The sequence below is a fragment of the Bombus fervidus genome, chromosome 18 (genome assembly GCF_041682495.2).
Source record: "Bombus fervidus isolate BK054 chromosome 18, iyBomFerv1, whole genome shotgun sequence".
Lineage (NCBI taxonomy): Eukaryota > Metazoa > Arthropoda > Insecta > Hymenoptera > Apidae > Bombus > Bombus fervidus.
The window spans coordinates 489,272-514,685 of record NC_091534.1 but is presented as its reverse complement, the minus strand read 5'-3'; the positions used below and the strand labels follow the sequence as shown (position 1 = coordinate 514,685).

At 35.4% G+C, this 25,414-nt stretch overlaps 4 protein-coding genes across 12 annotated transcripts in view; 1 reads left to right on the top strand and 3 right to left on the bottom strand.

The window, feature by feature from the left end:
• Positions 1–2,794: 2,794 nt before the first annotated feature.
• Positions 2,795–5,530, bottom strand: LOC139996490 (probable ATP-dependent RNA helicase Dbp73D). The gene is made up of 6 exons (XM_072020861.1): positions 5,430–5,530; positions 4,519–5,252; positions 4,060–4,272; positions 3,764–3,974; positions 3,215–3,649; positions 2,795–3,134 (listed from the first exon to the last, which is right to left on the bottom strand). The coding sequence occupies exons 1-6, from the start codon at positions 5,450–5,452 to the stop codon at positions 2,795–2,797; spliced, it is 1,956 nt and encodes a 651-aa protein (XP_071876962.1). The 5' UTR covers positions 5,453–5,530.
• Positions 5,531–9,072: 3,542 nt separating this feature from the next.
• Positions 9,073–10,362, bottom strand: LOC139996576 (uncharacterized). 2 transcript variants are annotated; one of them, XM_074112168.1, is made up of 3 exons: positions 9,963–10,362; positions 9,807–9,878; positions 9,074–9,729 (listed from the first exon to the last, which is right to left on the bottom strand). In XM_074112168.1, exons 2-3 carry the CDS (start codon positions 9,852–9,854, stop codon positions 9,307–9,309), a joined length of 471 nt encoding a protein of 156 aa, XP_073968269.1. In that variant the 5' UTR covers positions 9,855–9,878; positions 9,963–10,362; the 3' UTR covers positions 9,074–9,306. The 2 variants fall into 2 exon arrangements, with proteins under 2 accessions (XP_073968270.1, XP_073968269.1); XM_074112169.1 differs by having other exon boundaries at positions 9,073–9,729; positions 9,807–10,362.
• A 6,251-nt stretch (positions 10,363–16,613) lies between these two features.
• LOC141445938 (uncharacterized) overlaps positions 16,614–25,414 on the bottom strand; it is a 42,247-nt gene continuing 33,446 nt past the window's right edge. The window contains exons 1-4 of one of the 8 annotated variants that reach the window (XM_074112161.1): positions 19,269–19,391; positions 18,697–18,844; positions 18,092–18,180; positions 16,614–17,858 (exon numbers count right to left, since the gene is read on the bottom strand). In XM_074112161.1, the coding sequence (XP_073968262.1) occupies positions 18,140–18,180; positions 18,697–18,844; positions 19,269–19,370 (291 nt within the window). In that variant the 5' untranslated portion in view covers positions 19,371–19,391 and the 3' untranslated portion in view covers positions 16,614–17,858; positions 18,092–18,139. The other 7 variants (XM_074112160.1, XM_074112162.1, XM_074112159.1 and 4 more) reach the window with 7 other exon arrangements.
• LOC139996666 (uncharacterized) lies at positions 20,278–22,875 on the top strand. The gene has a single exon (XM_072021192.1). It carries the CDS (start codon positions 20,344–20,346, stop codon positions 22,015–22,017), a length of 1,674 nt encoding a protein of 557 aa, XP_071877293.1. The 5' UTR covers positions 20,278–20,343; the 3' UTR covers positions 22,018–22,875.

The window sequence follows — 25,414 nt, the reverse complement described above, 5'->3', positions numbered from 1 at the left end:
ATAATATTAACAACAATGATCTGAGATTTATTAATACTAATTATTAAATATAATCAATCTATACCGTGGAAACAATAAATTCCTGTTAATTCTGGATTCATAGGGCAGACAAACAGAAGTTTCTTGCTTTAATAGCATTTTTACAGATGGCGGTACAGAAATTGTACATCGACATTAGAAATTAGTCCGCTATATTGTATTCACTATTTCCAACCCTGTGACATTTTCCTTTTCCACCAAATAAACAATTTTATAAAGCGATAACACGATTCAACTAAAGTTTTACAAATCGGTTTATCAACCAGAGAAGATCCAATAGATATACATTCTTTAACCCACCAGCCACTATCTATATCAACTTTTACACACATGATTAGATATTCTTGGTACGTGACAAGTGTTTTCTCAGCTCATGTGAAAAGAACAAAAGAGTTAATCTTCGTTTTGTCTTGACTCTTCTGTTTTTCGAGTTTCTCCATATATCTGCCATTCTATACGTTGTAAATAATATAACACATTCGCTGTGAATTTGAAAGAAGAGAATAGAATGACAAAATTAGTAAAAAAAAAGTGAAAAAGATATTAAGAAGGAAAAAAACATATTAATATCATTAATTAAACTTATAAATATACCCATAAAAAATAATTTAGAAAAGAAAAGAAATATAAAAAATAGAAGATTAATTGATCATGAAGGATTTGAACTTGTGATAAAGTAATTCAAGCTATACCACTTTCGCTACCTTCTTTTTATATATACAACGTGTTACGTCGCGCGAGATGGTCCGTGCGACGTCCCTCACCTCGTTACACTGACCCGCAATAAACCCAAGGAACCACCATAAACCGAATCTTTTTAGCTTAATTTCTATTCATATAAGTATTTTCGGTTTATGGATGGTCCTTTAAACAGTCCTTAGGTTTATTGCACGCTCTTACTAATTACAGAGAAAGCGGATGTTTGCCCAGCGAAATAGCTGGTTTTTCCCAGGAACAAGGACACCCATGAGCCACATCTGCAGGAGACTTTCTCCTCGTATTTTGTTTATTAACATTGGCTATAACCAATGGGCATCGCGGATTGTTGCCCTCACTTTTCTACCGAAAAGTGTGAACAACGAATCCGCGTTCTTAGTTCAAAAAGGGCACACCCACTCCGAGCTTTCCTCCTTAATAGTACGAGACGGGTCTGCCACTGTTCTATCGATCCTCGGGCAGTCAAGTCTACTGATCTTCAAATCGTCTTTTCATATCTTCGGATCAATCAACTACTGTACTTTCCGACACGACGAAGTCAAACAATTCCTGTCTACGCAACAAGTATTGTAAGCTGGTGTAAATATATATATATGTCGGGTTGGCGTTAGCACTTGGGTTTGGGGCGTGTAAGGAATCTGTGCCTGGGTCGCTCATCGTCGTTGTACAATCGATGATATCGTTTATTGTCACAAATACAAGATAAACTATTGGCCTCGATACTCGAACGATAATGACAATGATCGTGGAGTCGGTATAGCGAATCCACGGCCCACGGGATAACTGATCTACTTTGCTTCAAAGTCTAAGTCGGACTCGACTTACTCCTCGTGATACAAGGATCGCTTGATTAACTCTTTGCTAAGTCGTAGATTATTCAGTGATCGTACAAACACACTAGGTATCTAACTAATGAGGCTGTAAGAAAAGGAATGACTTTCCGTCGCGACGACGCTGCAGAGGAAAACTATGGTGGGGTATGCCTAAGGGCACGAGGTCATCGGATTCGTCGAAGAAAGCCTCCATAACAGGCGACAGGTATACAGGCTAATAGAACAAAGGCCGCTTGCCAATCTGAAGGACATTAGTTAACTAAATCCCAAGATTTACAGCGTCTCCTCAGACCACCTGAACATACTGTGAATGATGCATCAACCTCTGGCGACCATCCGTATGTGGCGAGCTACGGTGCCGTTAGGATGTTTAGTCTTGGCTCCAAGGCTAAGAACTCTGTTTGACAGATGTCTGTCACGGGGCGAATTCCCCGTTCTATGGAAGGAGGGGCAGATGCTCCTGTTAGCGAAGCCGAGGACTTGGCGACAAGCAGTCGTAATCTCCGTGAATATAACCGTTAATATGCTTGGGAAGATCATAACTTATGACTAACCGTACATTTGGAATATCTACACCCCTTGCTATTGCATCTGAACATACAAGTCTGAAAGTATAATAAAATTACATCACAATTTTTAGAAAATATTGATCTTAATTTTCAACGAAATTATAAACAAAACGTACATTTGATATACACGTCTGTTTACGTCTGTTTTTCGACCTGTACGAATTAAAAACAGTTCTAACATCTTTTCTGGGCGGCTCTTTCTCCAGAAATGTCTATAGAATTGAATACAGTATAAAAAATTCGTCTTAGATAAAGAACTTTTCCGAAAAATAATACATAGAAATTGCGCACATGGACTCCTTTTATGCTTCGATGACAATTTACAATCACTTGAAACTATAACATTTAACAATTCTTTATATCGATATCAGAAAAATTATCTCTATTTAAAACTAAATCAATCTGCTAACGTTTTACGCACTTTTAAACATTAGCTATCAACCAATTCGCGTGTTTTTATAAAAATTCTTGTTATTGAAAACTAGAGATAATAGAGCAATTCTGTATTCGGCCTCGTGTTTGGAATAGGATACTTACTACAAGGATCACTCAGTGGATTCTATAGGTTCGAAAAAGGTTTTGATTTATTAGACAATTTTTTCAGTTATAGGTAAAAATTTTCAGTTAAATTATATTTTATTTAACAGCTTTTGCACGTAATAAGTTCTGTTTTTCTATTTCAAGAGCAAGTTTTAATTTATCAATATGATGAAAATAATCGATTTCATTTATAATACCACTTAGTTCGATTTTTTCAACACGTGGTATTACTTTATGCGCATTGTTCAACATACGCTTAAATATTTTAACCTGTTTTGGTGTCAGAATGGTTATAGCAGTGCCGGATTTACCCGCGCGTCCTGTTCTTCCTGCTCTATGGATATAGCCGTTAATATGCTTGGGAAGATCATAACTTATGACTAACCGTACATTTGGAATATCTACACCCCTTGCTATTGCATCTGAACATACAAGTCTGAAAGTATAATAAAATTATATCACAATTTTTAGAAAATATTGATCTTAATTTTCAACGAAATTATAAACAAAACGTACATTTGAATTTTTCCACTTGTAAATTTCGTGAGTATATCCTCACGTTCTTTTGATGCAAGTTGTGCAGAAAGTTCTCCAACCACTATATTCTTTTTAGATAAGAGTGATTGAAGTAAAATAGTTAGTCTATGAGCAGTTCCTCCAGAATTTGTGAATACTAATACTTTAAAAGTGATATCATTCTTCATTATTAACTGATATAACGCGACTGGTTTATATTCTGCATCACATTCTATTGCTTCTTCTTTTAATTCTTCCGGGCTTGTATAACGCCCTATAAAATTAACCGCTTCTTTATCTAAATTTACATCATCGTCCTTGCCCGTCACCAAAACAGACGTAAATAATATTGGGTGAAAGAGTCCAAGCCGATTAAGTTTTTCGGGATCTTGTGACAATGTTGCACTGAATAATAACTTTTGTGCTGGAATTTTACTGTTTAAAAATGAATGCATTACTATAAATTTAATATCAGATAATACAACTTTATATTAATACATATCATCTTGGTAAATGATAACTGTAACTAAATTGTAACTAAAAACTAACCTAGAACGTAAGTTGGAAAGTGTTAATCGTGGAGTTTGATAATGAGGCTCGGGGATATACTCCAACCAGTCAGCTGCTGTATCTGCTTCATCGATTACAAGAAATCTCATATCATCCAATGAAAATCCCGAAGTTTTTAATATGTGGTCTTTTAACCGTCCAGGCGTGGCAACCACTATATCCACTAGAGAGATATATTCCCCTCTATCATCTGAAATATAAAAATTATAGAGAATATTTTGTATTTTATAAATAATGTAAATAAAACCTTCTTCTTAAACTTTATAAACACATACTCTCTTTTCGAATATTTCTTTGTTCTTCGTGAAATGCTGATGCGCCGGAAAGTAAACCAACTCTTAAATTTGTATGCGAAGTATACGTAAGCATCACTTTATACACTTGCATAGCTAATTCTTGTACGGGTGCAACAACTAAACAGCGTACCTTCGGAACTATACGAAATTGTAATGCCTGGACAATTGGTAGAACATACGCTAGAGTTTTACCTAAAGAGACAATAATTTCTTAAATTATTTTTTTTCACGACAGAAAGTAATTTTTTAAATACGGAGCTTTAATCTATTCGTTGTATGCAATGTTTAATTAAATAAAGAAAACTGACTTGAAACAATATTCATTAACAACATTAATTGTAATTAGAATTTAACATTACTTATTAACAAAACACGATAAAGTATCGAAACTAGAATGTAAATATTTCAATTTGCTATAAATAACTTGTATATTCGTACCACTGCCCGTAGGAGCAGATACACACGTATCCCTTAACCACCATTTTTGTTGCCCATCTTCATTACACTTCGTTAGCCAAGATACCATACTAGCTTGAACAGGAAATAATTTATTAATCCCGTTAGCTCTTAAAACTTCAATAAGCTTAGAATCTAAAATCGAATTCATGTCTTCCAAGGTTGGACCACTATTTAAATCAACAGATATGACTTCTGGATTAGCCAACCATTCTGGCAGAATTCTCTTAACTTCACGCTTCCTTCGCTTATTATTTACACCCAGAATTATGAAATCACTATTCTGTCCTGATATTTTTTCTTGTGTTTCATTCGGGTCTGATGATTTATTAGGTATTTCATTATCCTGATTATCTGTATTTTCACTTTGCAATGTTTTATCTGCAGTTTTAATTGTTTCATTAGAACTTCCTTCGCTATATTTCCTCTTCTTTTTATTCTTTCTAAGCTCTGAAACATGTACTTCTGCCTTTCCATTAACGTCACTCGATATACTATTTTCATTCAAATTAATATTTTCCATTGAACATTTATTCAGATTTTCTGCTTTTTCCTTATTCTTTTTATAATTCGATTCTTGTGCATTTTGAGAACTACTTTCCTGTATTTGATGATTAGTTTTAATAGCTCTTTCTACTTTACGTTCTTCTATTCTTTTTAATAATTCAGACAAATAATTCCTTTCATCTTTCGTTTCTTCTTTTTCACCCTCGTATCTATCAACAAATAGAATATGTATATTAATAATAAATATTCTATCTATTAGAACTAAAAACTCGAGTACGATTAATATAATAGAATATCTATTTATATAGTTTAATTGACTAAATTTATTATTCGGTGATTAAGTTTATTAACACACATGTATGATATTTTTGGACATTTTGACATACCTGTTTATCACAAATAAACTCATTTTGTTTGCAATTTTACTCACGTGTTATACACGTGTTTTACAGGTTATATTCTAACGTGTACTACCTATTCCACGGTTGTATACACGACTGTAACCTATATTAACCTATGCGTACTAACGCCACTCTAGACTTTAAAACCGGATGTGAATGTGTACGTTGTCACGATCGCGATCATCTTGTGGTATTATTTAAATAGATATATATTTACTTATGCATATATGTATATAAATAAATAAATATACATCTTCAAAAAGGCAAATTTAAAAATGGTACTATTTTAAACTTGTATTTCATTAAACTTTAACTATGTGTATTTACTATGTGTAAGAATAAACTTAATAATATTTCATCATTATTACGTGCGTACATTCATATAATGTTTAGAAACAATTAATTTCAAAAATATGATTGAAATATATATTAAAATTACATATTACTAATATTAAAATCGTCTGCTTAAATTAGCCAAACTACTTCTCAAGAATGTAATTGAAAGTAATTTGTAATTTCAAATTTGTTACAAGCTTACATACGTTCCTTACATAGGTAAGATACCAACAGAAATTACACATGTATATAGTAGCAGGTAACAGTAATACGATAAACGACTATATTTAACAAATTTCAAATAAATATCGTTTTTGCAAGTTAAATCACGTAATTTTTAACCGTGTTACTGTCTACAAAAAATTATTAATCAATTTTGTTAAACATCTCAATAATCATTTAATAAAAAACATCGTTTATTAACAAAATTTTAACAAATAGAAAATATGTGCATATTCTCACAAGATTGCAGAATAAGAATTAAGAAAAAAGCTGCTCAAAACGCTCTAAGACTACCTCTGAGCTAGGTCAGCTGCAAATTTTCCTCATGAGCAAGTCATTGTGACGATTACGAAATGAATAAAATAATATATAATTATAGAATAAAAATTATAATTTTCCAAAAAAGAATTTTACAAAAAGCGGATGATATTTTGTTCCAAATTGGTCGAATACGGGAAACAAACAGTAACCTACTTGAATGTTTTCTATTACAAATTCATCCACTCGTTTTTCAATCAGTCAACCTAAAAAATTATGACGTGCTACTATAGTAGCTCACTCTACCAGCTCATTCGCTCACCGTTTGAACTAAATAATCTTTTTCATTTATCTTGCTTCATACGTTTTTTGCCCTCGCAACGTTTTATAACAGTATTAACAATATACAGACAGAATATACAGTCTTTGTTTTTTATACGCCAGTGTCAGGTATCGATTGTTGCTTTTCGTTAAAATAAATATACCATTATTAGATGCTCTTTTTAACACGACGATCCTTATCCTTATAATTTTTTAGAATTTTCAACTTCAATATGTCGTTTCAAAATAGAAAACTAAGAGCAATTTGAAATCTACCCCAATTTTTTCTCCAGGTTCCTTCCTTTATGTCGGTGCATCAGTTCTTCAAATAGTTCATAGTTCGTTTTTCCTTGCAGGTTTGCTAGCGCCTTGCAATTTTTTGATCTGCTTCTTCCCATTATGTTTCTTTTGACTTTTTCTTCCCTATGATTGCACCTTGTTCTTTTTTTGTCTTCCCATTTGTTAGTCATGCTCTATATGTCTACATTCATGATGTCTAATTGTCTCGGGTTCGGTGTGTTGTATCGTATCGTATCCCTGTTTTGTATCTCCTGCTAATTATTTCATATCTATTTTTAATTGTTATATCTCCACGTGTCTGCTGTATGCACTGCATATCTGTCTTGCTGCATACCTGTCACTCCTGTTTCCGTCTGGTTTTTGTATTGTATGCAATTGTTCGTTGCGGGTCATACTGTGCTCGTCTATGTCTATTGTTTCAGATCGTAGTCTGTTGTCACGTCCCGCGCTCCGCACGTGCCGTAACAAGAAGAAGAAAACCACTCTATACAAAACGCGCGAATAAGAATTTGAATGCACAAACGAACACACGGCACTACGAAACGAAAGGAAGGATTAACAAAATGAGGGCGACTAATAGATCCAACCAATAAACAAAATACATATACACACAACTCTAAATAAACCTACCAATAACCGACTTGCAATTTGAAAACCTATGGTTCAATATAATATAAACCCAACCAGTATAAAATAAAATAAATACAACCAACTAATGGATTGAACGAGTCACGAACCAAACAAATAAACCAGGAAATAAGAATGACTACAGAAAGGGAAATGATTGAAACGCCAGGAATATATGTATATATAAATATATATTTTAATCAATCAACGCCGCAACAACTTGGAGAGTTACATATAAGTATAAACATATATGCCAAACATGTAATAACCTAGTAAATATTAGAGACAGTACTTCCAATACTATGCAACAAATACAATATTATCAATTTATGAAATATATGTATATATGAAATCAAAAAACTAATAGTCTAACGAATACATAAAACATACAATATTATATTATTAAAGAAATAAAGGTTACATTGTCAGAAATATATATATGTGTGCGCATTCTACATTATTAAATCAAATCAGTAATCTAAGATACATACTTAAAACTAGCCTATATTCCGATAAAGAGTTATAAAATAAGAACTACACTACGAAACATGCATGTCTATATATAAAAATATATATATATATATATATAAATAATCTATATTCTAAACTAAACTACTACTAATAATCTACAAAAGAAATAGAACACACAACGCAACACTTGGGACTAAGTAACAACCTGTCGATAGGCCAAACGTTCAAAATAATTAACACCGCAACGACTTGAAGATTTGCGTACAGAAATTCTACCATTAAACACAAATATGTAAAAACACATTAAACACACAATAATTTAGAAATAAAACCTTCAATACTATGTTGTCACAATACAAGATATATATATATGTATATATGGAATCAAATAATTGACACATAACCTCAAATACACAACATTACATCGCTAAAGAATCTAAATGAAAATCACACTGCCAGAATTATATACATATATACGTGCGTGTGTGTGTGTTCTATCTTATTAAATGAAGTTAATATAAAATAAATAATTAACATTTCATTTGGTATAAATACTACACTGCCAGAAGAAATATGTATATATGCATATATATATATATGTGTGTGTGTGTGTGTGTGTGTGTTTTATATTATCGCACACTCTATAAAATAAACTACTCAAAACAATAAATAACGCTATCGAAGAATTACAAAACATTAGTCATATTAAAATGACACACAATATAAATATAAATATAAATATATATATATATGTATATTCACACGAACAATGCTATTGTCACTTTAAAGTAATAATAATAACAATATTAATAAATAAATGTTCTAATTGCGGTAGAATAAGGAAAAACGAGCGACAGAAAATTACTTCGATATCAAACAAAACTAAAGACCCGCCACTATAACCTTACTGATGACATTTATGAGTAGTCATGTTAGATTTACACGCGCGCATCGGAACAACTAACACAATAACACGCGTTATGGTGACAGAAATATTAGGGATTAATGGAAAGCAGGCGCAAGAAACAAGTCATGAAAACACATTAACATTTTTCTTTAATAAATTCTATGCGCAACTACATTGTCAAATACAAACGTAAAAATATATATATATAATTAATTAAAAAAGGGGGAAATATAAAATTAAATAAATACACATATATTTAACAAACATAAAAAAAAAAAGATAACCTTAAACTATCACATTTAAAATGTATATATATATATATATTGAACACAAAAAAAAACAAAATGCATCTAAAAAAAAAATAATATAATAATAAGGAACCCACGATTATCAAACAACGAACCAACGAAATTGAAGCAGCTACACCAAATCAAAATCGAAGCAAGGAGCTCCAGGACAAAGTTCGCTGAGCTCACGCATACACCAATAACGCACAACAGGGGAAATTCCCTTTCTCCCAGAAGCATGGTGACGAAGATGTGCCTCCAAAACCTCTCCAGGAATTTCATTTGCAAAATGAACTTTTACACAACGATCGGTATCAACGACTTCAACCAGAGGGGGTTCCCACTCCAATACGACGATCTCTGCATCGAAGAAACTCTCATCGACAGTAACAAAATTGTCAAAACTCAACTCCGACGGGAAATCCACGGCCTCGGCATCAATGTCGAATAGTTCCTCCGACCACTCTGGTACTTGTGGTTCATCACAGCGCCGCATGCGTTTGATGGGTCTTCTCGAGTCGCCCATGGGTTCTTTGGAATCCCTCTTTCGCTTGCGCTGAAACAACACAATATAGTTTAAATAGAACGAAACAGAACGAATCAAGCGGACTAAAAACAAGACAAAACACGCACCAGAGAAGTCTGGATAGGAACCCCTGATGGAAATGCCTCCGCAAACATTGTTCAAACGTCGATCACCGAAGCCTAGAGAAACAACAAGAAAAGGAAAAAGGATCAAAATCACGAAAACAACCATAATATGCAAATATCCATCTAAACCAAACTTACGCAAACTAACTCGAAGGAGGAGGCCCTTGTTGTGGGAGAGCAGCGGATCGCGCGTGTTGCCCGAGCAAACATCGAAATGATAATGATGCCGCAGCCGCCAGCCCTTGCACGTGCCGAAGAAACACAGGTAATTCCCACGGTACAAACGTGGAAGTTTCTCGAAAAGACTAGACCAGCATGGAACGCTTCAAGTCTCCTAGACGCTAGCTCAGCAGAAACACTGGACCGATGGGAACTAAGTCGAGATATGGAACTTACATTCTCTCACGTACGATTTCTGGAAGCCCAAACTGCAAAATCCCGATTCCCACGGAAGGGTACCCCCAGTGGACCATCACCACCACCACCACCTCGTGGGGGATGGCATTATAAATAAGCGTAGCAACATAGAGCAGCGTTCATTTTTTTATAAAAGTTCTTTATTATTAAAGTGTTCGTCATTATTAAAGTTCATTTTTATAAAAGTTCTTTATTATTAAAGTGTTCATTTTTATAAAAGTCCATTGTTATAAAAGTTCATTATTATTAAAGTTCATTATTATAAAGGTGCTCATCATTATTAAAGTCCATTGTTATAAAAGTTCATTTTTATGAAAGTCCATTATTATAAAAGCGTTCATTTTTATAAAAGTCCATTGTTATAACAGTTCATTTTTATAAAAGTTCTTATTATTAAAGTGTTCGTCATTATTAAAGTCCATTATTATTTTTGCGTTTCGGCGGTCTTTAGTTGTTCAAAAAAAAAAAAAAAAAAAAAGGGGGAGAGAAGAGTCGTGACTAAGGAAAATTTATTTTTGAAGTTCACATTCCATCTCTTAGACACAAAGAAAAAACACATTGTAATTGCGGTATTAATCCGGTTAGTAATTTGTAAACCGTGTATCGAAATAAATAAATAAAGTAAAAGTTTGATAATAAATTATATCCGAGTTCGAAAAATAAACCCAGAATTAAAAAACACCGACTACCATTAGAGCAGACGAAGTAATGGCACCCGACAGCACTTATTTCTCAAGGTAAGAAAATTAATTCTAAAAATTTCCTTCTTCTCTGATAATTTCGTTGCACTCGAGAATCGAACTAGAATCGATCTCGTTTTATTTCCGTGAACGGTTTGAAGATAAAATCACTATTTTAAACTTTAAACAAAGGGGTTGTTCGCTGTGTTGGCTTGTGCAAACGGTGTTTTCAGCTACTGAAACACCCACTGATCTTCGCATTCCTCCTCCCATTGTTGGCAAAATATTGCCCGTCTTTGGGCAAGGCTTGCGAAATCACACAAGTCCCGCACAGAGAGGACCATTAAATACATCGTTGACGTCAATCGAAAATTAAGAGCAAATCACCGCGGCAGAGCAATACCGGCATTGCTATTAACCGATTTTCTTACCATCATTGCATGCAATTATAGAAAAGAAGAGAGAAATAGTAGAACAATTTCATTTTGAAAATTTAACTAAAGGATCGTTCGCTGTGTTGACTTGTGCAAACGGTGTTTTCGATTATCGAAAACACCTATCGACCTTCGCATTCCTCCTCCCATTGTTGGCAAAATATTGTCCGTCTTTGGGCAAGGCTTGCGAAATCACACAAGTTCCGCACAGAGAGGATCGTTAGAATCATCCTCGATTATCAAACTCAAGAGGCAAGAAAATCGTGGCAATAAAATCCATCGTAACAAATGAACTGAGCTTTGGTTCTAACAACAAACTATTATAGCGAAATTAAAAGAGAAGAAGAAGGCAAACGTAAAAAAAAAAAAATAAATTTATATCAAGCAACAAAAATTTGACATTCAAATATTGTACCCAGCTTTAATCCTCTCCTGTGCTAGTATCCCTGCACATAGCAGGTTAGCCGAAAAAGTGGAATCCAAAAGTGGAAGTTTGCCAGTTGCATTAAACTCTAGTCGACGCTACCCGTAACGTTTGAAAAAAATTTTTGAAATAGTCCTTAGACTATTTCTGGTGGCAGCAACTACCGTATTAATCAGAAATCCAAATAAATATTTCATACACAATAATATCATTTCAATATTTCCCTTCCGACTAAACTCTAAATCAAACGAAAAATAAATTAAACAAAATTTTAATCTTAACTTGATTTAAAACAAATAAATACGTAACAGAGTTAGAGTTAAATAAAATTTTTGGTGGCAGCGGTGGGATACGCTCCACAGAGGATTAAAGCTCTTACGAATATCAACTAAAAAACAAGTAGGAAAATGTCGATCGCCCGGGATTCGCTAGGGGAAGATACGCTTTTGGTGTTGACGGAAAAATTGAAAGCGTGGGACGAAAATTTCCGTGTATTGACCGACATAAGCTCAAGACTAATTAAATTAGAAGAAGACGTGCGCGTAAGCAGACAAACGAACGAAACCGAAACACCCGTACCATCACCGATAACACCGCGAGAAACAAGACTGACCGATAATTATCAGCCGATTAAATTAAAGGACGCGATTGAATCAGTACCAGTGTTCGACGGATACCGACCGTCTGTGTTCTAATTCTTGAGATTATGCGAGCGAGCGCGAAGTATGATTCCTAGGCATCAAGAGCCTCAGTTGGTAAAACTATTAATGAATAAACTTCGCGGACACGCGTTTCTCGCCGTAGAGGACAATGAGGTAGTGACCTTAAACGATTTCGGGAATAAATTAAAAGATATGTTCGGCCCAGGAAAAACCGTTAACGAATACAGGGGAGAGTTGGGAACGGTATTCCAACGACCAGGAGAAAATATATTAGATTACATCGACCGCGTCAGAAACCTCAGATTAGCTATAATTGATGGAGAAAGATGTCAGTACGGTTCCATATCGCAAGACGTTCAAGATACGATCGATTGGGACACGAGGGAGGCTTTCGTCAAGGGGCTCCCGAACGAAGTATATCTACGAGTAAAGTTATCGGAATACCAATCCTTAGAAGACGCGTATCGCCAAGCCGTAAAAGCAACGCGGGAACTAAAACGAGTATACGACAGAATGCGATACCAACGTCCGACATCCTCAAGTAATAACAACCGAAACAACGTTCGTCCCCCTAATAATAATTACATCGAGAATAACCGAAACAACGCTCGTCCTTCTAATAACAATTACACCGGGAACAACCGAAACAACGTTAACCCTCCTAATAAAAACTACACCGGGAACAACCGCCAAGATCGAAGATCGGTACCTCCATCGCAGAATTTTTCGAATACTACAAGACAAAATATCACATGTAATTATTGTAAAAAAACCCGGGCATTTAGTGAAAGATTGTTACAAATTTAAAACCCGAGTAGATGCCGGATTAATCGTACCCTATACTTCGAGGCCATCGGGAAACCAAACACGTCCTTCGGGAGAATGGGGCGAGCCACGAAGGAACGATACGCCGAATCGCCCAAGAGTACAGGCGGCAACCAGGAGACCGGCGCCGACGGCAACAAACAGAACAAGGGCAGCCACCCTCGCGAGATCGACTCCACCACCCATAACGAGAGACAGAGCGAACGCAATGCCGACCGTAAGGTCGAACGAACAACCATTAAATACTGTGGGGGAGTCATCCCACAACCAAACGAGGTCACAAACGGAGAATCCGGAATCCCAAGACAAAAAGGAAAGAGTGAAGCACAAGCAACCGGCGAAGGAAAATCACCAAGAGTCGGACTCAGATTCGGACAACGACCTCTCCGAATTATTTCAGTAAAATTTAATGATTCCCCAACGACTCCAACTGCACGAATAGTTTCCCCAGATCTAAAAACTAAGACGAGTTTATTATTAGACTCTGGATCGGAAATTAATATTATCAAAAAACCTGCTTTACCCGATTCAGCCATCATCGACGAAAAGGAATCAATCGAAGTGCGAGGAATTACGGCAACGAGCCTGGTCTCCCTAGGGCAAACGGTAATACAGGTTGCGGGCCATCCGGTTAATTTTCATGTAGTTGATGATTCATTGCTAATCGATCAAGACGGAATCCTAGGATCCGAATTTTTTGCAGGTTGTAAAGCTCGTTTAGATTATGAGGAAAAACATATCAAATGGGGAAATATTTATATACCCTTCGATACTAGAGAAAAAATAATTATACCGAAGCGAAGTTCAGTAACGTGTTCAATTAATATCGCGAATCCAGAGATAAAAGAGGGATTTATTCCCAGAATCGAGCCGATCAAAGGAATTTATTTTGGTAATGCAGTTGTGAGGAATCATAAAGGAAAAGGTTACATAAGAATAATAAATACTACTTCAAGAAATTACGAATTTACAACACCGACAATGGTAATTAAGGAATTTGAAAATCCATCCCCGCTTCCTAGGACAGCGTGTAATACAGTTTTAAAATCGAAGGAAAGTAGATACGATAAAATAATTGAGTTACTACGACTCGAACACTTGAACAAAGAAGAAACGGAAAATGTTAAAAAGTTGATTCGTAATAATCAAGATAGGTTTCATATTCCAGGAGATACATTGGAAGCAACTGAAGTTTTGGAACATAGAATAATTACAACGGATAATATACCAATTAATACTAAACAGTATCGATACCCACCAGTACATCGAGAAGAGATAAATCGACAAATTCAAGAATTACTAGATACGGACGTAGTGGAACCATCAGTATCTCCATATAATTCCCCGTTATGGATTGTACCCAAAAAACCCGATTCGCAAGTAAATAAACGCTGGAGATTAGTTATCGATTATAGAAAGTTGAAAACGTTCTATAAAAAGTATAGAAAACGATCGGCGATGCTTTCCCACTACCCAACATTACAGAAATATTGGATCAATTAGGAAGTGCAAAATATTTTTCCACGTTTGACTTAGCATCGGGCTTTCACCAGACCCGTATGTCACAGGAAGATGCCCACAAAACTGCATTTTCGACACCATACGGACATTTTCAATTCAAAAGAATGCCCTTTGGATTAAAAAATGCCCCAGCAACATTTCAACGTTTGATGAACTCAGTGTTATCTGATTTGCAAGGAATAGAACTATTCGTCTATCTGGATGACATAGTGATTTATTCGAGGTCTTTCCAAGAACACGAAATTAAATTTAATAAGTTAATGGAAAGACTGAGGAAAGCTAAATTACGATTACAGCCTGATAAGTGCGAATTTTTACGACACGAAGTGAATTATTTAGGACATATAATTAGTGAGGATGGCGTGAAACCCGACCCAAAGAAAATCGAAGCCGTATCAAAATTTCCACGACCAAAAAGGGTGAAAAATATCAAACAATTTCTGGGACTAGCAGGATACTACAGAAAATTTATACCCGATTTCTCCAAGGTCGCGAAACCATTGACACAACTATTAAAGAAAGACACTCCCTTTAAATGGACAGAAAATCAAGAAAATGCATTCAATAATTTAAAGACAGCGCTAATGACAAAACCCATTTTACAATATCCAGACTTTTCTAAAACCCTTTAACCTTACTACAGACGCATCAGGATACGCAATAAGCGGTGTACTGAGTCAAGGGTCAATCGGAAAGGATTTACCGATTGCATATGCCTCAAGACTATTAAATTCCGCCGAACAAAACTACTCTACCATAGAAAAGGAGTGTCTGGCAATCGTTTACTGTACGATGCATTTCAGACCATACTTGTATGGTAGAAAGTTTACGATAATAACTGATCACAAACCGTTAGTATGGATGAATGCCATTAAAGATCCCACGTCGAGAATTTGGAAGTGGAAATTGAAATTGTCGGACTTTGAATTTGATATTCAATATAAGGAAGGTAGAGCGAACGCGAACGCAGATGCATTATCCCGAAATCCGCCAGAGATGTGCTTACCAATCAGGAAGCGAGATGAAGATTCGCCAGATCGATATCCACATCTAAAAAGATTTCAATTGGATACCTCGACCGAGGACTCTCCGATATTCGAGGCTAAGCCACGCGTATTGTCGCATTACGATAAACAGGGAAAACCTTCTACTCGAAAGCATCTCACTATAGAAGAAACACCCGTAAAATATTTTGACGAAGCACTAGCCGAGCTCGATCGAGAAAAAGAAGACACGGATACGACAAGCGAAGAAGAGCCCTCCACTGTAATTCCAGAACTAATTCAACAACGAGAAAAGGACACGAGACCTACGATAATTGCGGAACTAAAAATTTCAGAAACCCGAGACTCAATTACGAGGGTAAATGACCATAAAGTAATATTTATAGGTGTACATGGGAATCCGATAGATAAAGGAGCCTTAAAAATGAAGGAGACGGGAAAATTGCCTCGTTACGAAGATTTAATGTTAGAAAAAGCAAGATTGAATTACGATTCCGGGAAATACATCGTATCCCTACCGATAAAGGAAAATAGAAATATTCCAATAACACCAGAAAATTTATTAAACTCGCTAAGATCTCTACTAGATGTAGTAAATGAAAAACAATTAACATCCTTTAGCATCAGCAAAGGAAATTTATAAGAGATACCCTGGCGACATACAATCAGAAAATTAAAAGAAATATTTATGGAAAAAACCTTAACCATCACCATTTGCACTGGGGAAGTAGTCACACCACCAGTTGAAATACGAAATGACATAATAAGAGAAAAACACGAATCATCCGTAGCGGGACATAAAGGAGTAACGAAGACGTATCAAAGAATACGATAATGTTATTATTGGGAAAATATGAAGAAAGAGATCCAGGAATACGTAAGAACATGTAAAGAATGCCAATTAAAAAAGTTAACTAGAATAAAAACAAAGCAACCAATGGTACTCACTGATACACCGGGCAGGGCTTTCGACAAAATTAGTATGGATATCGTCGGTCCATTACCAAAGACAGCAAAAGGAAACGAATACATATTAACAATTCAAGACCTATTGACTAAATACTCAATCGGGATTCCAATAGGAGAAATCTCTTCAGCCGAGATAGCGGACGCTTTTGTAAAACGATTTATTTGTCGTTTCGGGTCACCGAGAGCTATTCTCACCGATTAAGGAAGGAACTTTACATCCTCACTAATGAAGAAAGTAGCAAAAAGATTCCGCATCAAACAATATACCACGACGGCATATCATCCACAAAGTAACGGTTCAATCGAAAGATCCCACCACGTATTGATTGAATATCTCAAGTTATATATTGGAAATTCCAGAAATTGGGACGAATGGGTGGAATTGGCCATGTTTTCCTATAACACCTCTGTACACGAAGGAACGAAATTCTCTCCGCACGAATTAGTCTTTGGACACTTGGCCAGAGAACCCACTGGCGAAATACTAATCGAAAAAAACATGGAACCAACTTATGCGGAATATCTCAGAGACCTGTTCGATAAAATCAACACCGTGCAGCAAACAGCAAGAGAAAATTTGATAAAATCCAAAATAAGATCAAAAGAATATTACGACCGACGAATCAACCCTCAAAATTTTAAAATAGGAGATTTGATATATCTACTAAAAGAACCTAGTAAAGGAAAGTTCTCCGATCAATATACTGGACCACACAGGGTGCTAGAAATCTTGCAGAACCAAAACGTCAAGATTGAAGTAAAAGGGATTCCGCGAACAGTGCACTTAAATAAGTTAAAACTAGCGCATAATCGAAACAAACGATGAATAAAGTGATTGCAGTGGGCAACGTAGTGCAGTAGTGTATGTTGTAGTGCTGTTCGTCGAATAACACAGATAGTGAAAACCTAAAAGAAAAAAAAGGAAAATTATTATGTGTGCTTCAGTTATCGTTTAAATATAAAACGTGTTAACTCAATGAATAATTAACTAGTGAAAGTGAAAGTTACCTTGTGAACAAGTAATCAACATACAAGAAAGTGTATGTGCAAATATAGGTTATGATTCCTTGTTCGTGGAACGTAATGTATGACAGCTACCTAAAATAAGTGAATAAATTAGTTTCAATTGTTTTAGTGCAAAATACAAGGTTACTAAATATTATAACTATATTGTGGTTAAATCAAAAGGAGGTGTGACACTGTTCGTCGAATAATACAGATAGCGGAAACCTAAAAAGAAAAGGAAAAATTATTATGTGTACTCCAATTATTGTTTGAATATAAAACGTGTTGATTCAATAAATAATTAAAAGAGTGAAAGTGAAAGTTACCTTGTGAACAAGTAATCATCATATAAGAAGGTTTACGTGCAAAATAGGTTATGGACCCCTGTTTGCGGAACACCACGTACAACAGCCAGCTGAAAATAAACGAACGAATTAACTTCATTGGCCTTAATGCAAAATACAACATAACTAAATGTTATAACAAAACTGCGGAAGCGTGACACTGTTCGTCGAATAACACAGACAGCGAAAACCTGAAAAAGGAAAAGAAGATTATTACAAGTGCACCAATTACTGTTTGAATGTAAAACGTGTTAGTTCAACGAATAACTAAAACAGTGAAAGTGCAACTTACCTCGTGAACAATCAATCACCATACAAGGAAGTGTACATGCATGAATTTCGCAGATTAATAAGAAGAAATAAAATAGCTGATAAGTATAGAAAGTGGTTAGGAAATAATTAAGATAGATTAATTGAGAGTTAGTAATAAATATAACCGGAGTAAAAGGATATTTTATTATGTATTAATCTACGTAGTATTGTTATATTATTATATCTAACATGTAGAAGCGGATTTTGTAATGCACAATAGCTGTCGCACACACAATGCATTATACACATATTAAATTAAATAAATTAAACAGTACCTTTAAGGCCACAGATATAAGACAATTGAAGGCAACCGTAGTAAGTATCCAAGGCATATCGAAGAATCGGATGATATTGTGGGAATGATCCAGGTAAGTGTCGCAGCATCGAAAGAGTAGAATCTGAAGAATCACAGACAATGTTAATCTAATAAATAAATTTTAATCACTAATAAGGGAACTAATACATATCATACATAAAATAATAACAAATAGCAAGTACAAGCAATAATAAATTAATAGGGAAAATAAGAAAGGTCAATAAACACAGAAATAGGTTAGAAATTAATCAAGATAGACTAAATAAATGTTAACAACAAGACATGACTGAACTCGAGGAATAAAGTTATGCTACACGAAAGTGACTGGTAACACAATACACAAAGCATTAACTAAATTAAACGAGACTTATATAAATGCAAGTCACGACTATTACATTAAAGTAGCACACGGTATTTACACACACAATATCATGAAACACAAAACAATATTACAAAACACTACTAAATAAAATCATAATTAATTAGCTATTTCAACAACACACTACTGTTGACATTAAACCAACGCCATACCAAAGATACACGCGAGCGACCATGTTGAAAATTCGTTGCGCGCACCCCACACATACACACCTCAACACGAATAATAGCCAATACAATGTAATACAGCATCATAATAGCAATGTTAGGCACTTAAAAAAAAAAAAAAGAAAAAAAAAATTTTATATATATTAACTGTTTTATATGTATGTACAGAACGGGCGGCGAATTCCCATTCGATCTGGAGGCGACGGAGGATGTTCAATCTTGCCTCTGTGTTCGGTTGATACGCTCCGTCTACCATTTCAATAACGGCTATCTTTGTCAAGACTGTTTCGACAACTTAGATCCAGACGACCAGGACCTATGTGACGAGCCGCCCACTCATTTCCTATGCCGAATACCTGCAAGAACACATATAACATACTGTCGTATGTGTGATATAAACATAGCGGACCTACAACCCGCTATATCATGCATCCCATGCATGATCGTTTACAATAATCTGACTCACCTTGAAAGACACTTTTTAGTTCAAGGAATAGCATTCCGCACCGTAGAACTATAAACTTGTATGCTACGCACAAAACCAAATACTTATGCTATCCACCTGTAAACAAACAACATTTATAACTATACATGTAATTTTTACTTATGTTTACCAATATATACACACGCATGTTGTAAAGTAGGTGATATTTATAACACTCACTTCCATTGATAATGCAAGTGACTCATAAAATAAGCCGTCATATTTACCACTACACGCACATATATATATATATTCGAAAACAAGCTATATTTGTAATATCTATTCTATTGATAATATATACATATATATTTATAACGATAAAACAAATCTCATTACTTACCAATACGTATGCATATATGTATATAATTATAACCCAAGTAGCATTCATAATATTTATTTTCACTGATAACATATACGTAAAACCTAAAATAAAACAATAGTTTTAATAAAAAAAAAAAAATATATATATATAAATATAAAAATTTTCTTTTTTGTATATTAATAATAATAAAAGGTTATTCTTATTTCTAATAAACTCGAGAGTAAGAAACGATTTAATAAATTGTTAATAGGAAGATGAATTACCTGGTCATCGTACTTACCCTCATCAAAATAGTATATGGCCTGGTAGGATACGACTACAATGGCAACCACCTCAACGTTACCACCATCTCTTTAAACTCCATCGTGGACTGCAGCATACAGCCTGCGATAACAGAAACCCAAGATATTTATATTCAACTACTGCAACTCTCAGAATTCGAATTTACCAGTGTAAGGCAATGCAAGATGCAAATAACTCGAATTATATATTACTGTGGCATGCACTCCCACACGTCGGCAGTGCATAATGGATTCGCCGAATACCTCCATGAAACAACCGCCCAACAATGTGCAAGGATGCACCAAGACGACACGTTTTCATTCGGACCACAAAACCTTATAGTAGGCCTAAAAGATAATGCAACAGAAACAAGGTCGCTTGTCCTAGCTGGCAAGTTAACAGACGACAGCAGCTGCCAGGGAACACAGTATGTAGATCCATACAGGAGCTGGGAAAGAGTCGTAGTACAAGCCACAGTAAAGATAAGTTTAAGATCAGCAGTTGTGCCAGTACGGATCGAAGCAAACAAAATTCTACTGAAATCAGGAATGATATGTACCTTTAGCGAAGGAAACTGTCTAGATGCTGAGGACGGATACACTTATTGGCAACCACAACTGCCCTCACCATGCAAATTTGATCAGTACGATGTGCTATATGAAGGAATTGCTACAAAGATCCAGGAAATAAGAACCAACAAGGAACCAGCACAACCAGTTTACGCACTAACAACGCAGGAAGTAACATTTGCGCTGACTAAAACTGGAGAACAGCCACTGTGTGGATATACTCTACTATCCACTGAACACCCCAAATTGTTCCTGTTAGAAACAACAAGAGGAAATACGTTCATTTCCAAAAGCAAGACAGCAGTCGAAAATCTGGATATATTCGCATATGTCAACTCAAAATTCATTTACGTAGAGAAACATATTAAACGACAAATGACAACGTTATACCATGATATATTGACACAAAGATGCACCACACAGAAGAAACTAATGGAGAATGCTTTAAGCTTAGCAATCTTACTGCCCGATGAATTTGCATACACCATAACCAAAACCCCAGGACACATGGCTCTGATCGCAGGAGAAGCGGTCCATATAGTCAAATGCATTCCGGTACAAGTAAAGATACGACATACAACAGAATGCTACTCGGAGCTACCCGTTTGGCAAGGAAATCGCACCGCATTTCTAACGCCAAAAACACACATCCTAACGCAACACGGAAACCATAGAGAATGTAGCGCAATACTACCCACGCTATACAACATCGACGGACTCTGGCACAAATTCGTACCAAAACCCATGGAAACAATCGCACCACAGGAACTCCGCCCGGACGTGCGCCAAACGTGGCGATATTCAGCACCATCGTCATTGGCCACGAGCGGAATATATACCCAAAAGGACTTGGACGCACTACGGAACCACGTCATGTTCCCGGCAGAAAAAACTACAGTCTCGAACACATTGGCCAGAGGAGCGACAGGAAAAACAATCGTCCCTGGAACAGTAAACATCCTGGGAATGATGGACGCAAACACATTAACGACAATAGCGAAAAATATCGTATCAAGCTATGGACTGGTTTCATGGAATTTGGAACTATCAGTGCAGCAATATTTGGAATACTCGTAATATTTAAATTAATCAAGACGATAATAGATATAGCCATACACGGATACCAGTTACGTGAAACTTACGGATGTGGAATCGCCCTATTAGGAGCGATATGCGGCTCAGTCACCCTCCTGCTACTATACCTCAAAAGAAGACGAAATATCGATGATCAAACAGCACAACCTCAAGGGATATCGATAACACCGGTAGTCACTCAACAACCAACGACATCTACATCCGCCTTGAACGAACTCAGAGACACCATCAGTCAAATTTCCTTTGGAAATTTGAACTTCAAGGGCGGGGGTGTCACGTCCCGCGCTCCGCACGTACCGTAACAAGAACAAGAAAACCACTCTATACAAAACGCGCGAATAAGGATTTGAATGCACAAACGAACACACGGCACTACGAAACGAAAGGAAGGATTAACAAAATGAGGGCGACTAATAGATCCAACCAATAAACAAAATACATATACACACAACTCTAAATAAACCTACCAATAACCGACTTGCAATTTGAAAACCTATGGTTCAATATAATATAAACCCAACCAGTATAAAATAAAATAAATAGAACCAACTAATGGATTGAACGAGTCACGAACCAAACAAATAAACCAGGAAATAAGAATAACTACAGAAAGGGAAATGATTGAAACGCCATGAATATATGTATATATAAATATATTTTAAACAATCAACGCCGCAACAACTCGGAGAGTTACATATAAGTATAAACATATATGCCAAACATGTAATAACCTAGTAAATATTAGAGACAGTACTTCCAATACTATGCAACAAATACAATATTATCAATTTATGAAATATATGTATATATGAAATCAAAAAACTAATAGTCTAACAAATACATAAAGCACACAATATTATATTATTAAAGAAATAAAGGTTACATTGTCAGAAATATATATATATGTGTGCGCATTCTACATTATTAAATCAAATCAGTAATCTAAGATACATACTTAAAACTAGCCTACATTCCGATAAAGAGTTATAAAATAAGAACTACATTACGAAACATGCATGTCTATATATAAAATATATATATATAAATAATCTATATTCTAAACTAAACTACTACTAATAATCTACAAAAGAAATAGAACACACAACGCAACACTTGGGACTAAGTAACAACCTGTCGATAGGCCAAACGTTCAAAATAATTAACATCGCAATGACTTGAAGATTTAACTAAAAGATCGTTCGCTGTGTTGGCTTGTGCAAACGGTGTTTTCGATTATCGAAAACACCTATCGATCTTCGCATTCCTCCTCCCATTGTTGGCAAATTATTGCCCGTCTTTGGGCAAGGCTTGCGAAATCACACAAGTTCCGCACAGAGAGGATCGTTAGAATCATCTTCGATTATCAAACTCAAGAGGCAAGAAAATCGTGGCAATAAAATCCATCGTAACGAATGAACTGAGCTTTGGTTCTAACAACAAACTATTATAGCGAAATTAAAAGAGAAGAAGAAGGCAAACGTAAAAAAAAATAAATTTATATCAAGCGACGAAAAATTCGACATTCAAATAAAAATCCGTTCAACGAAGACAGATATTTATTGTACCCAGCTTTAATCCTCTCCTGTGCTAGTATCCCTGCACATAGCAGGTTAGCCGAAAAAGTGGAATCCAAAAGTGGAAGTTTGCCAGTTGCATTAAACTCTAGTCGACGCTACCCGTAACGTTTGAAAAAAATTTTTGAAATAGTCCTTAGACTATTTCTGGTGGCAGCAACTACCGTATTAATCAGAAATCCAAATAAATATTTCATACACAATAATATCATTTCAATATTTCCCTTTCGACTAAACTCTAAATCAAACGAAAAATAAATTAAACAAAATTTTAATCTTAACTTGATTTAAAACAAATAAATACGTAACACTGTCTTTGCATGTGATATTCTGTCATCAGCATATTTAAGTTTATCCAGTTACTTTATCATATTGGTCCTTTTTAAGGACTTTCAGGCTAGTGTGTCTGCATTATCATATCATCTTTTTCTTCTGGGTTCGGTTCTCTATTAAAAGCTGACATATTCTGTGTTACCTGGCTTTTGGCTGTCTGATAACCAAAACCTAGAAAAATTTGGAGAAAAAATATTGCAAATACTGTTTTAAATATTCGTTGTTCTACAATTCAAATAGAAACTATCTTAAGTAGGCGGTAAAATTCTGCCAAATAAAGGATTTTAATTTTGATAATGCTTTTATTCCACGAGCAAGGGGAAATGCATTATGCATATCCAACAGCTTGTACTGTTGAGTTATGTGAGATTGGGTTGAATGGTATGCGCCATACTCAATAAAAGCCTTTCTTCCTTTCCTAGCCCTCACAAGGTACATGACGACCAACACCGGAACCACCATTGGTATTACTTAAGGGTTGGTCTTCTTATTTGTTCGTACTTCTGTAATCAACGTGTGAGAAAAACAGTATTTCCCCCTTTTTACTATCATCCTTTCTTAGAATGTTCTCAAATTTCCCTCTAGTAGGTTTACTCGTCGGCTATCTTACTTATCTATTTAAACCAGCCAATCGCTTCTACTCGTGTCATATATGTCCAATCTTCATCTGTGAATTTTAAGTCAGTATGTCTATTCTTCTTCGTCTTTTAATTACTTGCTGCGTTTTATTCTTAAAAATGCGTTTAAATTTCCCTCAAGTTGAACTTCCTGCTGGCTGTCTTTCTTTTCTACTTGATCGGCCAATCAGCGCACTTATTCCGCGAACCAATTGGTCGCTTTTCTTGAATTTCCGCAGGCCAATCAGCGCGCATCGTTAGTTAAGTGGCGCCACCGCCATCGCACCGTGCGCATGCTCCTGATCCATTTCTCCAAGGTAGCCGCTTATTGTTCGTGTACTCATGATTACATCGCATCAGCTACATCCTCAACGTCGCCATTTCTACACGTGCCTACATCGTCGGTCATCACCTGTGAGTTTTTGTTATTTTAATTATATTATTACTTTTATTATTTTAAGTCGGTATATTCATTCTTCGTCATTATTGCATTCTTTGTTGTTTCATTTTCTAGATTTATGTGATGTTGGCAATTTTCATATATATCTTCATACCTCATAACCTCATCAACAATTTTTTTGTCTGTAAGAGTTTCTCCTACCCGATTTTTCAATGTCGCTATTTCCGCGGCCCACTTAGGACTGTTAAATAAGGCGTGTTTCGCGTTATCTGGTCTTTTATTGCAATCTCAACATCCTCCGCTAATACCATTATTCATACGTTTGCGTTATTTTAATAATCTAAAACATAAAATAAAATATTTTAACTTTGCGTTAAATATTATTTCACATATTTCTTGACGACGAAAATAGATTGGGGAAAGAGATGATATTAAAATGCAAGAAACCATAATAT

Bases quoted from the DNA above. Each gene is read 5' to 3' on its own strand.
- LOC139996666 (XM_072021192.1), top strand. From the start codon at position 20,344: ATGAATTACCTGGTCATCGTACTTACCCTCATCAAAATAGTATATGGC.
- LOC139996576 (XM_074112169.1), bottom strand. From the start codon at position 9,854: ATGTTTGCGGAGGCATTTCCATCAGGGGTTCCTATCCAGACTTCTCTG. The intron at 9,730-9,806 runs GTGCGTGTTTTG...GTGTTGTTTCAG, and splicing joins TTCCTATCCAGACTTCTCTG to CGCAAGCGAAAGAGGGATTC.
- LOC139996490 (XM_072020861.1), bottom strand. From the start codon at position 5,452: ATGAGTTTATTTGTGATAAACAG. The intron at 4,273-4,518 runs GTACGAATATAC...TTGTCTCTTTAG, and splicing joins ATCTGCTCCTACGGGCAGTG to GTAAAACTCTAGCGTATGTT. The intron at 3,650-3,763 runs GTTAGTTTTTAG...ATTTTTAAACAG, and splicing joins CTTTCCAACTTACGTTCTAG to TAAAATTCCAGCACAAAAGT.